This window comes from Semicossyphus pulcher, unplaced genomic scaffold, assembly GCF_022749685.1.
Source record: "Semicossyphus pulcher isolate SPU_LCO1_2020_fin unplaced genomic scaffold, fSemPul1.0.p SCAF_8, whole genome shotgun sequence".
Taxonomy (NCBI): Eukaryota; Metazoa; Chordata; class Actinopteri; order Labriformes; family Labridae; genus Semicossyphus; species Semicossyphus pulcher.
The window spans coordinates 14,798,979-14,812,920 of record NW_027211759.1 but is presented as its reverse complement, the minus strand read 5'-3'; the positions used below and the strand labels follow the sequence as shown (position 1 = coordinate 14,812,920).

General features: G+C 43.7%; 1 protein-coding gene across 1 annotated transcript; it reads left to right on the top strand.

The window, feature by feature from the left end:
* Nucleotides 1-203: 203 nt before the first annotated feature.
* Nucleotides 204-4,124, top strand: LOC138612541 (annexin A2-like). The gene is made up of 13 exons (XM_069685858.1): nucleotides 204-301; nucleotides 944-1,001; nucleotides 1,106-1,199; nucleotides 1,730-1,824; nucleotides 1,937-2,050; nucleotides 2,225-2,315; nucleotides 2,551-2,630; nucleotides 2,718-2,777; nucleotides 2,922-3,015; nucleotides 3,101-3,196; nucleotides 3,345-3,403; nucleotides 3,641-3,763; nucleotides 3,859-4,124. Exons 2-13 carry the CDS (start codon nucleotides 954-956, stop codon nucleotides 3,913-3,915), a joined length of 1,011 nt encoding a protein of 336 aa, XP_069541959.1. The 5' UTR covers nucleotides 204-301; nucleotides 944-953; the 3' UTR covers nucleotides 3,916-4,124.
* Nucleotides 4,125-13,942: the final 9,818 nt, after the last annotated feature.

Genomic DNA, 13,942 nt, shown 5'->3' with positions numbered 1-13,942 from the left:
GATTACTGTAATGCACACATTAATAGCTGTTTATTGTCTGGACTGTGTGGAGTCGGGATTAGACATCACCTTGAAAATCCCCTGCAGGAACATGACTGTATAAACAGTGAAAACTCAGCTTCCAGTGGCTTCTTGTGGAACAGGGTGGAGTCATGAGGGCACACAAAGGGGAGGGAGTCTGAGTCAGGGGAGGTGAGAAGGGAAGTGTTTTTCTGTGTCAGAAAAGTTCAACCCCACACACCCTTTCCACTGTAACATCGCCTGGACAAATCTCTGCATCATCTCAGCTCTTACAACCAAGGTAAGCTCAGTAAAGGTGTGTATGTTAATGTGAACAAACTAACTGTATGTGTAGTTAGATGGACTTAACACTGCTAAGGGAGTTTTTTAACTTGCAGTCATGGCAAATGATTTCCACAAAATTTCCATTCAGTCTGGTTAAAGATGTGTTCTTCTGAGTTTTTGTGAAGTGTGAAGGAACTCCTGCTCTCCATTGTGAGCTCTAACCGGTTTTCTTGTATGCATTGATACGTCTGTACACAGTTATCATCACAGCAGACGGGAGTACACTAGCATTTTTCCAGGGTGTGTCACATTGGGGTTATCTTAAGGATGTGTGACAAGGATCTGAAAGAGTTAGTGGATTGGCAGTAGTATCTACCTTTTGTAACAGAAACTCATCAGAGTGTGAACTTGACAAAGGAGCAAAAACAAAGAAGAGAAAGAAAGTCTCTTTCAGTGAATCATGTGACGCAGTCTTAACAAAGTCAACACCTTAAATGAATCAACTTTTCAAAGTCATTTCCTGAGTGCTCAAGTGAGTTTTATCTTAAGACCAAACAAACCTGACCCCTTGCATGGTTCAGCTCAGCGGAGTCAGTGATAGGATTACAATGTGACGTGATTTAAAGATTAATATTGACATTTTTCTCACCTTTTCCAGATCAGGCAAAATGGCGATGGTATCAGAGTTTCTCGGACAGCTGTGTCTGAATGTTGGGGTAAGCCTTACATTATAAAAATCCCTCATTCAATCTTCACTACACATACCGCACACTGTGTATTTTAAGCTGGCATCAATGTTATCTTTGCTTTGTATCCTCAGACCCTTGAACCCAAATTCCCCTCTGTGGTACCTGCTGTGGACTTTGACCCTGACAGAGATGCTGCCAGAATAGAGACTGCCATCAAAACCAAAGGCGAGTTATCGCGCATTAGAAACTGAAAATCTGCGCTTGGTTCTGCAACTTCTCCCTACAGATGAGCGGCTGGTATTATTGAGTCAGCGTCCTGGCTTAAAATGTTTTGACCATACTGGGAACACCTCCAAGTCTGTGTCTCAGTGCTGGCAGAGACCTGGTCTGTTTTGGCCGAGTGACTGGGAGCGATTGGCAACAGCCTGACCGCTAACTCTTTAAAGTACATTTTCAGACTTATTAAAGCTAAATCCACACACATTAAAACGTTTCCCCATGGTGCTTAGTAAGAGTAACAATGTCTCAAACCAATTTTACACAAGCACATTTGAGCCATGCCTTTATGCATATCATTTGTCAGCTCAAAACACACGTAAAAAGTCACAAGAGAACACCATGCTGACAGCTTAACTCCATAATTTGTAAGTCTTATAAAGTCAGCTGTGTTGCACTTACAGATATTTCTGTAAACATCTTAAGTTGTTTGATTCATTTTGTCTCATCTGATCTGTAATGTTTCATTCTAACATCAGGAGTGGATGAACAGACCATCATTGACGTCCTCACAAAGCGAACCTACTCACAAAGGAGAGAAATCGCTTTCGCGTATGAGAAGAGGTCAAAGAAGGTACATGAGGCCTCGAAAGAAGACCCACAATTCTCCACACTTCTTATTTATGGTGGCTTTAACAGCAGAGGAACACATTCAGTACATTCATATAACGCTGTTGTGTTCGTAGGACATGATCACAGCCCTGAAGGGAGCGCTGTCCGGCTCTCTGGAGACGGTGGTTCTTGGCCTGATGAAGAGCACCACCCAGTTCGATGCCACAGAGATCAGAGGATCTATCAAGGTAAAGCACACTGACTGCATCATCATCAGAGCACCATTGAAGAGTTACACTGCCCTCTGCTGGAAAAATGACAAAACTTGCATTTTCCTTCCACCCCTTATTTTACTTTCAATATTGTACATCATGTATATAAGTGTCTGTATAAAAAGTAATAGAGAATTCTGTCTCTTTCAGGGTTTAGGAACAGATGAAGAAACCCTCATTGAGATTTTGTGCTCGCGCAGCAACGAGGAGCTGGTGGAGATCAAGAAAGTCTACAAGGAGTGTAAGTCCAAAAGGTCCCAGGCATTCATTTAAGGCCTGGAAATACATTTGATTATGTAATCCCTCACACATAGTTTGTAGTGCTGTCTACTTTACCTACACTATTAGGCTAGTGTTTAATCTTTGTCTATCAAATGTCTGCTGTCCGGGCTTGGTGTTCTTAAACCAGAAGTTTTCACAGCTCTGGTGATGCAGAGAGAGCTTAATTTCTAAAATCTAAATTTGATTTCCAACAGTGTTTAAGAAGGACCTGGATAAAGACGTGTCAGGTGACACTTCAGGTCATTTTGCTAAGCTGCTCCTGGCTCTGGTGCAGGTGAGATAAACCTGACTCTGCATTACATCACACAGTACAGTACAGTACAGCTGAGACTGACATGAACTGTGTCTTATTTCTGTGCAGACCAAGAGAGCAGAACCAACCGCTGTCGTAGACTATGAAAAGATTGATGAAGATGCCAGAGTAAGTTTGGTTACATTCTGTGTATACATTATTTTATTACAGACTAGGATGAAAAATACTTGAGTACCTTCATATTCAAAATGAGAAACACCACCCTGATGTGACGACGTGTATGTTTATGGCTGTTGTGTCGCTTCACCTCAGGCCCTGTATGATGCTGGTGTGAAGATAAAAGGAACTGATGTGGCAACCTGGATCTCCATCATGTCTGAGAGAAGCGTACCCCACCTGAAGAAAGGTACATCTTCTTTTTGTATCTTTTTTCTTTAACTCAATATAAAAAAAATCTTCTAAGCGGTGAATAACTTTCCTCTGCTTGTTAGTGTTCGAGAGGTACAGGAGCTACAGCCCCTACGACATGCAGGAGAGCATCGTGAAGGAGGTTAAAGGAGACCTGCAGAGCTCTTTTCTGGCACTAGGTACACATCTCTTTAATCTTTAGTAACTTAGAAATGACAGTGACCCTTTTGATTTGACATCTGACAATCTGTTTAATGAACCGCTTTCTAAATGACAATCTAATCATATGTCAAATACAAGATGTTTAATTTGTCTCTTTTCTTCCAGTCCAGTGCTTTGAAAACAAACAGCTGTACTTTGCCAACAGACTGAATCACGCCATGAAGGTAGTTATTCTTCTCTTCTTTAAATGTGGCTATTTTGAGGGCCACAATGTTTCTTTTTTTTTTCCTTTGGAACACATGTAAGAAGTGCATCTGCTTGAGAAAGTGCAATTTCGCTGCAGGAACACAGAATCCAAAGTTGGCAGAAGTTATCTTACAACGGTGTTGCATCAGCTGCTGTAGCTAAGTTCAGAGAGTGTACAACTTGAGTAAAGTGCTGACTTGTGCTCGTCTGCTCAGAATAAAGGAGCCAAAGAGAAGATACTGACCAGAGTTGTGGTGTCACGCTGCGAGGTGGACCTGAAGAAGATCTGCACTGAATACAAGACCAACTTCGGACAGTCTCTGCAAAAGACTATTATGGTAAGTGAGTTATACATCCTGCCCCTGGACTATCACTGATTTACAGAAGGGCTTGTTCCGTAATGAAACCCCTCTCACCTGCTCTCTTTCTGCAGGAACACACCAAGGGAGACTACCAGAACGTTCTGCTCGGCCTGTGCGGACCAGAGTAGTCAGAATGAACCATCAGTATCAAAAGAGCCTGCACGGGAAAGTTGCGCTTAGAAACATCACCATGGCAACAAACACAGACATTCCATTTATTTCCGCACACACATTCGAATGCAACACGAGACAAACGTATCTTCCTCAGACATGAAGAATCTGTTTTTACTTCCTACTTTTGTTATACTAAAACAGCAATAAAGTCGCTCTGCTGAAATATTGTTCCTTACTTTTCCTTGCATCCCACTTTTGTTAATGTGACTTGATGTTTACATAGATGGCCATGAGAGGGCGCTATAGCTACATTTAAAGGAACTGCAGGGCACTCCAGCTCGCCTGCGTCTCAGGATCCTTATGTGTGATACTTTCTGAAGGATTGGAAGATCCTAACATTTAAAATCAAAATAAATATCCAAACTCAAATGACATGTTTACATTCTATAATTAGCTTTTTTCCCTTATTATGAGCAGCTGTAAAATAAATAAAAGCATTGTGATACGCAGCATGTATTTTATTTGCACAAGGGATGAAAATCGAACTAATTTGCAGCTTATGAGATGGAAAAATTTCAGTTACATTTTTATGTTTAAATCAAAAACTTCCGCTGTTTGCAACCACAGAAACAAACAACTTTATGAACACACAGTAAAGTATGATCCATCCAGCATCCTCTGCTACAAATAATCATAAGAAACCTTCCTTATTTCCACTATGAGGTTCCATCCAGATGATTTAATCATTAGTGTGTTTTTCTGTGTTTGTTTGGTGCTAATATTTTAATTAAAAATGTTAATTTTACCTCTGGCAAAGATGATTTGCATACCACTAAACAAGCGTCTATACAGTGTGTTTCTGCTGTTTAGTTTGTGGTCTCTCAGGATGAAATCACCACCACAGTGTTGTCAAGGCATTTCTACTGAAGTATAAGAAAAAATGGCCCCAAAAGGCACGATCAGATGTGCTGAACGCAGCGATGAGGAAGAGGATGTGAGGGGAAGCGCGCGGACTTAATAATCTAATGAAAACAAAATAATGTTCTGTGGCTCCAGCGTGATAGAAGATCATTTATTACTGTGAGAGGAAGTGCCTGATAAAATAATGCTTCTGTCTAATATTTTCACTGCTTGAGTAGCTGAGGAGGGAAGCGGCTTCAAATTTTAACAAGGCGTTCGATTTATGATCATTTTGTAATAATATTGATGAGAACATTAGCCCTTTGTGATGGTTTATGTTTATAGGCAATAAAAAAATAAAATATGGCATAAAGTAAGGTAAAACAGTATTTTGCAAAGCAGGGGGGGAGATTTATGTGTGAATATGGTGACAGATTAATCTCTGCATCATAAAGAGGAAAGTAGCACCATATTTTTCCCTTTTTTATATGGATGTACAACATGCTGTTCTGTTCAAGGCCAGCCCGTGGGGACCTCCACAAAACCCAAGGGGAACTCTCTTCTCAATTGAAACGATGCAATTTACTGTCCCAAACGCTGGCACTTCATCATTCAGAGGACTTTAACCCCATGAATGTCAAACACAGAGCATGCTGGGAAGGAGATGGAATACCGTGCATTACCATAACAACTAGATCCAAATGACAGAAGCCTAAAAGGTGAAGAATAACACCACATAATCACCTCATAACGTTTGAACTTTGAGATTTCTGCTTTCTTTACGGTGACCAATACCCCTGCTGTCAGGTGAGTGTGTCCTGGTCGTTTGCGCCTCACAGGTCACACACATCCTGTTTCTTCTTCTAATACTTGTCCCAGTTTCATTGAACATGTGGAAAGCTCCCCCACTTCACCTCAGAGACACAGCCCAGGCAGCGCTGCAGGCATCCAGCAGCATTAAAGTTTCACCGTACAGCTGTGGAGCTGCTGCCGCCCCGCCAGACATAGCAACTGCACGTTGGGAAGGTATTAGTTTGTGCTTTTTATTAATTCATCGCATCGAACACAAGTTGCAACTTAAAGAACCGACAGCGTCTCCTCGTCTCCCCCTCTTTGACACATCTGAACCCAGCCCAGAGTCTTTCTGCAGAGCACCGAGGGGTGTTTAATTATAGAGCAGCGGGCCACCAAGGTCTTCTTTTAATTGTGTGCATCTGTGTGTGTTTGTGTGTGTGTGTTTGCCTGCAGCTCTATAGGTCGCAGGCATACTCTAAATGAGAACTCCTACAGGCTAAGCTGGAGGAGGCGCTCCCTCAACTACAGAGCCGAGAGAGAGTCACAGTTTGATTAATATTTTCTTAATTATCACTATTTAATTCAGCTAAAGCACAGCTCCTTCAGTGAGAGCGTGGCCTTTGTCTCTGCGATGCTGAATCTCCCGGCTCGTTAGGGGCACGGAGAGATCCTGTATATGGTAAATAAGAGCTTTTTGTCTTCTGCTGCTGCCCCAGGGAGAGCTGGCACCACACTGAAGGACATCTCCTTCTGAAGAATAGCGCTCTGCTGATGTTTCCCCGCTCAGACTGCAGAGCCGGATCCTCCGCCTCTGGCATCGTCAGGCCCGCTTCCTTTTGTGAGGCTCAAACTGAGACAGCGGCACAGGCAGAGGAGCGCCGTGCACTCGTCATGCCATCAGGCTGCCTCCTTTGTACAGCAGACGGGTAATTGAAACAACATAAGAGAGCAGAATAAGGCCTGTCTCCTCCTCTTGGGTTCTGGCTGCAGTCAGTCCATCTGCAGTTTATGAAAGAGCTTTGTGTACACGCAACACAGTTTAGGTCTTTGAAGAGTTCGGCTTCTGTCAGCTTCAGACGCCACATTCTCAAGGTTACACTTGATTAACACGAAGCTTCAATAGAGCCTGTTTAATCGTGTTTAATCGCACATTAGGTGCAGTTTGCTTTAATCGAACAGTAGATCAATCATCTTTGAAACTCGTCACAATCCAGTTTGTTGAGAAGCCTGGAGACAGAAGCGGACTTTTGTATCAGATCAGCAGGATTTGACGCTCAGGGCTGGACTGGATGCTGACTTTCCTCTTTGCTTGAAGCTTCCTGTCTATTGCCACGTGCAGAGTGAATGAGAATACCCTGTGGCTGGTTAACCTACACGCTTGTCTATCTGTATCCACTGTCTCCCATCTTTCAGTTTGTCCACAGAGACCGATCTCATCCGCCACTTGAGAGCCTGCCGAATACGCAGGAGAAACATTGCACGCTTCTAAAGATAGTTCTGATCCACCTGCTTCGATCACATGATGTGGATATGGAAAATCTGGTGCTGCGCAGGATGCATGTGTGCAAACTGTAATCTTTAGTGGGCCTCCAGCCAGATGCACTAATGATAATTTTCTGAGGAGTGCTTGTAATACGTCTGGCCTCAGCGTCAGCAGCTCCTCCGATGTTTGCACACGCTGCCGGATCAGTTTGTGCGCGTGTGTACTTTGCAGCGAGGATGAGGACGGTCTTTATCAGGGTGGCATATTAATGTTTATTTACACCATGGCTAATAAGATGTGTGCTCTGCAGCAAGGTGAAGGCAGAATGATGGCGGGTAATTAAACTGCTTTGCTTTAGATTCATCCATTATCCATACTCAAGCCTGCATACATAATGTAATAATGTAAAATAAGGCTTGTTGCAGCGGCGGATGAGGTGACCATTCCGAGCTGTTTTCACACCCGTAAATCAATAAGGCGTGTCGCCGCAGACAAAGTGTATCGAGATCTGTGTGATGAATTTGGGGGAATTTGTCAAAATATGTGTTCAGAGGCGAGTGAGATACGACCCTTTACATAACGCAGGAACACAAACACATCAGCGCTTTGTCTCTACCTCCTACCTGTTGGAGGTTTCAGGATGGACTGAGTGGGTCTCTAATCCTTATTGTCATGATGCTTAATCCCATCTCATGAAGGCTGCAATTGTCACCAATGTCCTGGCCACTGGACTCTACACACACACACACACACACACGCACAGACACACACAAACACAGCCTCACCTTCATGCAAGAGATTGAAATCAGCCAGGCAGACACTCGAGCATGAACCAAATGTCAGCGACGAGCCACAGGGAGAGAAGAGGAGCCCGTGTTAATTATGACAGAGAGAAATCAGACGGTTTCACCTGCAAGACATGCTGCCCAGGATATCTGTGGATCAGGAAGTCATTTTCTTTCCCCCCCTCCTGGGATGAAGCGAGAGGAGACACAATTTCAATGAGTAGGTCTTTAAAAGCAGTGATTAACTTTGTGATGGATGTGTTTTTTCCGCTTTGCAGAGCCGTGTTGTGTGTACTTCTTTAAAGGGAATTATAAGTGTATTACACAAGGAAAGGAAGATCAGCAAGTTCTGCAGAGTTCTTTTGTTCATCAAAATGTCACAGAATTACAGACAGTGTTTGAAGCCAGGCCGTGAAGCTCTGCCTCCTCTGACAGGAGAAAAGCAAAGTTTTTGGAAAGGTGTCTACAAATTTCTTCCCTCTGCAACGCGCAAGAAAAAAAACACCCTTCTTCTTCTGACAACACGTTTCCCCTGTGACACTTAACCTTTGGAGATTTCCCGCTCTCTCTGATCATTCACTGTTTGGTTCGTGTTAATTAACCCTGGGGCACAGCGCGGAGAGATGCAGGCTTTGAAGCAGGAGGAGGAGAAAGGCGAGAAAGAAGTGAAATGATTTTGTTGTTTCTGTTTCTTCTAAGGCGATTCATTCCCCTCTCTCCGTGTGAGAGTCTCGCTGGTGCCAGTGAGGCTAGTGAGTGGCGTGGGTGTTGGAAAGGATGGAACATGGTTTGTGTCCCTGTCAGCGTGCGTCCCTCTCCCTGTGAGGAAGTTGGCCGCAGCAGCCTGACCTCCCTCAGGTGGCCTTGGATATGGAAATCAGGTCAAAAATAGAACACAAGATGGTTTTCATAGCCTTCAGCTCCCCCGGAAAAAAAGAAGCATTTTTGTCTGTTTCTTTTCATTCTTTTTAGCTCCTGGCAGAAATGGTCTTTTCTGCACTTGAAATACACAAAGCGCGTTTCTTTCTTGGTGAAAAGTGCCACTGGTGGCAGGCTGAGCAATATTGCCTGAGCCCAAAGAAAATGCTGTGCATGTGAAATTATTTTGTTAACCGTTTCACTGCTTGTGTCTCGTCTCTCCGACACTGAAGATCACACGGCAGTCTAACCTCTGGCCTTCATCGCGCCTGTCATCAGCACCTGTAGGTAAAGCTAAAAATACTCTCAGGTGACATACAGTACAAGCACTCTAACATCTTGAACTCTAAAAGGCTTCTCTCTCTCTCTCTTTCTCAAAGCAGCAATGGGTTGAAACCCACCACTCCAAAACAGAGAGGAAATATTCATGAGGAAATCCGCTGGAGAAGACGCGCCGCAGCACAACCAGAGGCTTTATTCTGCAGGTTCTGGGGGCAAATCTGTTCCTGTGCTTCTTCTATCTGACGCTTGTCTAAAGCACATAAAGACAAAGACAGGAAGTATGATTAGCCACGGAGAATAGGAGTGCAGCGCTCCCTCCAGGATAAGTCTTGAGGTGGGACTGATCAAAGCTACGCCCAGAGACAGACTGAAGCAGCACTTTTTCAATGGCTATCTCTGCCTTAAGACAGGAGGGGAGGGGTTAGTTTCTATACATATTTCCCTTTCAACGCTTGTGCCGGAAAGTTGTTAATGTTTTGTTACAGAACTAAAGGTTCAACATACAGAAGAGCTGAACTAAGATTGCTTTCATTGCTGATGAATTTGTCTTTATTTTCTTGATTGATCGATTCGTTGTTCGGTCTATAAAACGACGGAAAACGTTAATCAGTGTATTTAAAGAGCAGCTCCACTGCTCACGTCACGTTTTCAGACGTATAAGCTGCTCTGCTTGAAATAACAAATTGTGTCTGATATGTTTTTTTTCTGCAAAATACATTTAATTACCTTCCCAAGGCATCTCCTCCTTCTCCCTCATTAAAATTCCTGAGTCTGCAGAGGCCCCGCCCACTCTGTGCTACGTTTCTCCTTTTGTAGAATTACAGCTGAAAACAAAACACGTCTCTGCCATCTTTAGTGGCAACTTGTTGAAACTCAGCTAGCTTGAAATGTAGTAGTTAGCAGTAGTAAAATTAACGTTAGTAGTCAGTATGCAAAAATTACGATGACGGTCACAGCTGGCTTGCGCATCGCCAAAGTGGTTGCCATAGGTTGCACATAATGATATGCATAGCGTCACACCGTCCATTAACGGGATTGGTTCCTTCGGTTTTTGACGTCTCAAACCTGCCAATCTGAAAACGTGTTGTTCAGCCTGTCCTCGGTACACTGCAGTTTAAAAGCAGACAGGCCCAGCCATGGAGATGACTGCTTGCATGAAAAACTCCACATGGAGATGTTTACAAGGTTAAACACTGGATTTTCACTGGGGGGGGGGCCTTTAAAGGCAAATATGGCATCCAAAGGGGCGCTGCTTTAGCTCAGTTGGTAGAGCAGGCGCCCTGTGTATTGAGGCTACAGTCCTCGACGCACCAATCGCAGGTTCGACTCCCATACTGCCGATCAATTGGTGCATGATGTCCCCCCCACTCTCAACTCCCCATCATTACTGTCTCTCTTCACCTCTCCTATTGAATAAGGGCAAAAAAAGGACCAAAAAATAAAAAAGATGGCGTCCTAAAATATCCACAACCCAAAGATATTCAGTTCACTGCAATCTCGGATCCCATCGGCTATAGTCTGATGACGATATAACCTCTGCGGACAACGGTGAACATACTGAAAATTCGAGGAAGTCAGGAAATGTAAACGTTGAACGGCTTTGTGACACCGCATCAGGGACTTTACTCAAGTTGAATTTTAGACTTAGAACAGATAGTTAGCTGAACTTGCATCACACGTCTGTTTATAAAGATGAATAAGAAGCTTTACGTTCCGCCTGCTTTTGCTAGTTTCTTTTGGCTCATAAACGAATATGATTGAAACTCTACAATCTTGATTTAGTGAGGCCACATCCTGAGATGTAATTAGGTTTTGGCATCTTAAATAGTTTTTCTTTATATAACGAAGCTCTAACGAGTTTTCCATCGCAGTAATCGCCTTCAGCCTATCCAGCTCATTTCACTGCGTCTCTCTCCATCACTGTCTGTTTTATTTCAATGGTTCAGTCCACAGTCTTTACGATCTCAGCACCGCGCCCGTTAGTTACGCCTGCTTTAATATACAGACTAAGAAATGTCACATGTGCCAACTTTACAGGCTGCATGTCCTTTCAAGTGTCTTTCAGCCAAGGAGAAGAAGAGATGCAGGTGTACGCGGGCGGCCTGAGGGTTTGCGGGTGGAAGTGGAAGGCACGGGCTGATAATTGAGACAGACAGTGCGATGAGACGAGATCATTACACACGTGTTTAAAGGCGAGCAGACCTCTGTGAGACGGACGGCTTTGATATGTGGGCCTCAAACACTTAGAGGTGCTGTAATGACCGCCGCATGCTGCTGTGGGCGTCATTGTTTTCTTCTGTTGGAACTTTCTCCGCTATCATCATCAATATCTGATTTTTCTGCTGCATCCTCAGTCCTGTCTGTTTATCTTCTTATATATATATATGTTATTTATATATGTTGATCTTTATATGGTGTTTTGGCATGCTGTCTTTTTTTCTCATTAGCAAACAGATGATGAAAGTGAGCCAAATACACTTTTTTAATGCAATTATTTTTCTGAATTTACAACCTGCAGCTTCGTTTTCCTGCAGCAGAGCTTTGCAGCAGAACTCACACACTGTTTATTAATACATAGTTAACATTTTGGCAATAGCCAGACAACCATCAATATGCTTTTTCATAAAAGCACAAATTTGAATCTCTGCCTCGGCCTGTACGCCTCTAAACTAGACGACTAAATATATACTTACATTTTATTTCAAAGAGAGAAAAATCCTCTCTGGCAAAACAGGCTGGCGATGAAGAACGTTACTCAGGGATAGGAAGCACATCATTAAAACGGGGCAGAAATATTAAAAGGGGGGATATGAAAGCGTGAAGATCTGCTCGCCTTTGGCTACTCCGACTCGCTTCAAATCCGTCTTGAGATCTTTCCCTCCCTCAGACCTGCACTCTCCCTTGTTATTTGACTTTATTTGCTGGCTTCACACTGATTTGAGCTGCGGAGTTTTCCACTAAATAATCAATCACATAGAGCTTCATAAAAGCAAAGGATCTTCCTATGAGGAGGCATGCAGCATAAACACAAGACTGAGTGAAGGGGCGCAAGTGCTGAGGTCCCTTCATGTCTGCTTGACACCTCACATTTCATCAAAGTCCCAAAGTCTGTGTGTCCTCAAACGCATCCCCAGTCCGAGGCCTGGCTGGCCTAATTATAACACACAGGAATCTGAATGCTGAGAGGGGAGTGTAGGTATGGAGTAATTACCTGTGTTTGCCCCCTCTGTCTCTCCTTTGTCTCTCATCATGTGTGACATGGACGTCTGCCGCACTGTCAGCTCGGACCAAAAGACGAGCCATGAGTCAGAGACATTAACACATTACTCCCGCTCCCTCATGGATAATGGAACAAGGTTTTCATTTGAATGATAAACACAATGACTTGCAGACAGTGTGAAGATCACTGGCACCTGCCCCTCCCTCCTGCCGCCATGCAAAGCTGAATATTATGCAAAACAAGAAGCAAGGTTTTTTTTTGGGTGCGTGCCGTGAACTCATCTGTGTATCTCCCAGGCATGTTGGTCAATTACGAGTCCGTAGGAGTAACCCATACCTTGCTAATGGTATGCAGTGTTGTGTTCACTGCCCTTTTATCAGAGCGCAGCCACTTTCATCTGCAAAGTTCTCCACAGAACCCCGTGTTCTTCACATTAGCATAGAAACTGAAGGCCTTAATCAGAGGCAACAAAGCGGGACGGCCTCGGTGTGTCCAGGCTGATAAATCATTCTCCACCTTATCCAAAAAAAAAAATCAAGTCAAATAAGAGAGAATTAAATATTGACGCGGCAAAAGTACACAAAGTAAATATATATTCATTTGTAGGGGGAAGAGTATACGGCAGCACATAGCTGCAGCGCTGTTTATTTTCATTTACGAAGACTTTCAAATCAAAACAAACTGAAGTTATTTTAGTTTATTTTGTTGCCAATAAACAGCTGGGGGGAATGTTGTTCTGCAGTGACGCTCGCACTCAAAAAGGTATTTCAAGTCTCCTGAAATGTACGGCGCTGCAGCTCGCACGGCGCTGCCATGCTTGAAGAGTGACTCCTCAGAACTGAGTCTAAAAAGGGAGCATTGAATATATATTGGTTAACATCCTTTAACGGCAGCTACAATTAATGTGTGAAGCTGTGCTTGAATCCCACTTTGTGCCATGCACCTGCCAATCACGCTGTTTGTAGAGCTAGATCACAGCGTTGTTTTCCGACTGAGTGCAGCTATGTACTTACTTCCACCAGTGTTAAAAAAGATTGTATTTACCGGTCGTTTGAAGATGAGGCGGAGCTGAGCATGCTGTGCAAAGACTGGCAAATTGCAAAAAGGGGAAAAAGAAGAAGAGAAAGGGATTGTGGGGTTGGAAAAGCAAACTGTGTCTTCAGTGTTGTGTGCACTGAAATTCAGGCAAAGTATTCCCACCTTTCAGTCGCAAAGATTTAGTTATAGTGTGCCCCGCTGCAGCTTCATCGTGCTGTGCTTCTCTGACAGGAAGGAAAACTGGCATCGCTCTCTGCAGCTGTAGCCCAGCTCCAACAGATTCTGTGTCACACCTGAAACAAAAAGATGACAATCATTTACAGAAATGAATCTCTTCCCCTAAAATCCAACCCAAGCATCCCATCCAACACGCTCTGTTTAATTGACTTTCAGCATCTATTTTCCCCGCATGTCTAAAGCAGCCTTTGGTGTGCCTCTCGTTCTGCAGGGACTCTCAGCAGTTCAGGCTCCACGGCTCTCCAGTGGTTACAGCCGTGTATCCAGAGAGCTGCCAATCCAGACGTCTCACCAACTTTTCCGAGGCAGCGCCTGAGAGGCGCAGGCACACACACAAGTCCCTGGTTAGGACCTGCTGCCGTCTTTTATCAATGTTGACCAGC

Coding starts and splice junctions, on each gene's coding strand:
- LOC138612541 (XM_069685858.1), top strand. CDS start 954: ATGGCGATGGTATCAGAGTTTCTCGGACAGCTGTGTCTGAATGTTGGG. Junction 1,002..1,105: donor AGCTGTGTCTGAATGTTGGG/GTAAGCCTTACA, acceptor TTGTATCCTCAG/ACCCTTGAACCCAAATTCCC. Junction 2,631..2,717: donor TGCTCCTGGCTCTGGTGCAG/GTGAGATAAACC, acceptor ATTTCTGTGCAG/ACCAAGAGAGCAGAACCAAC.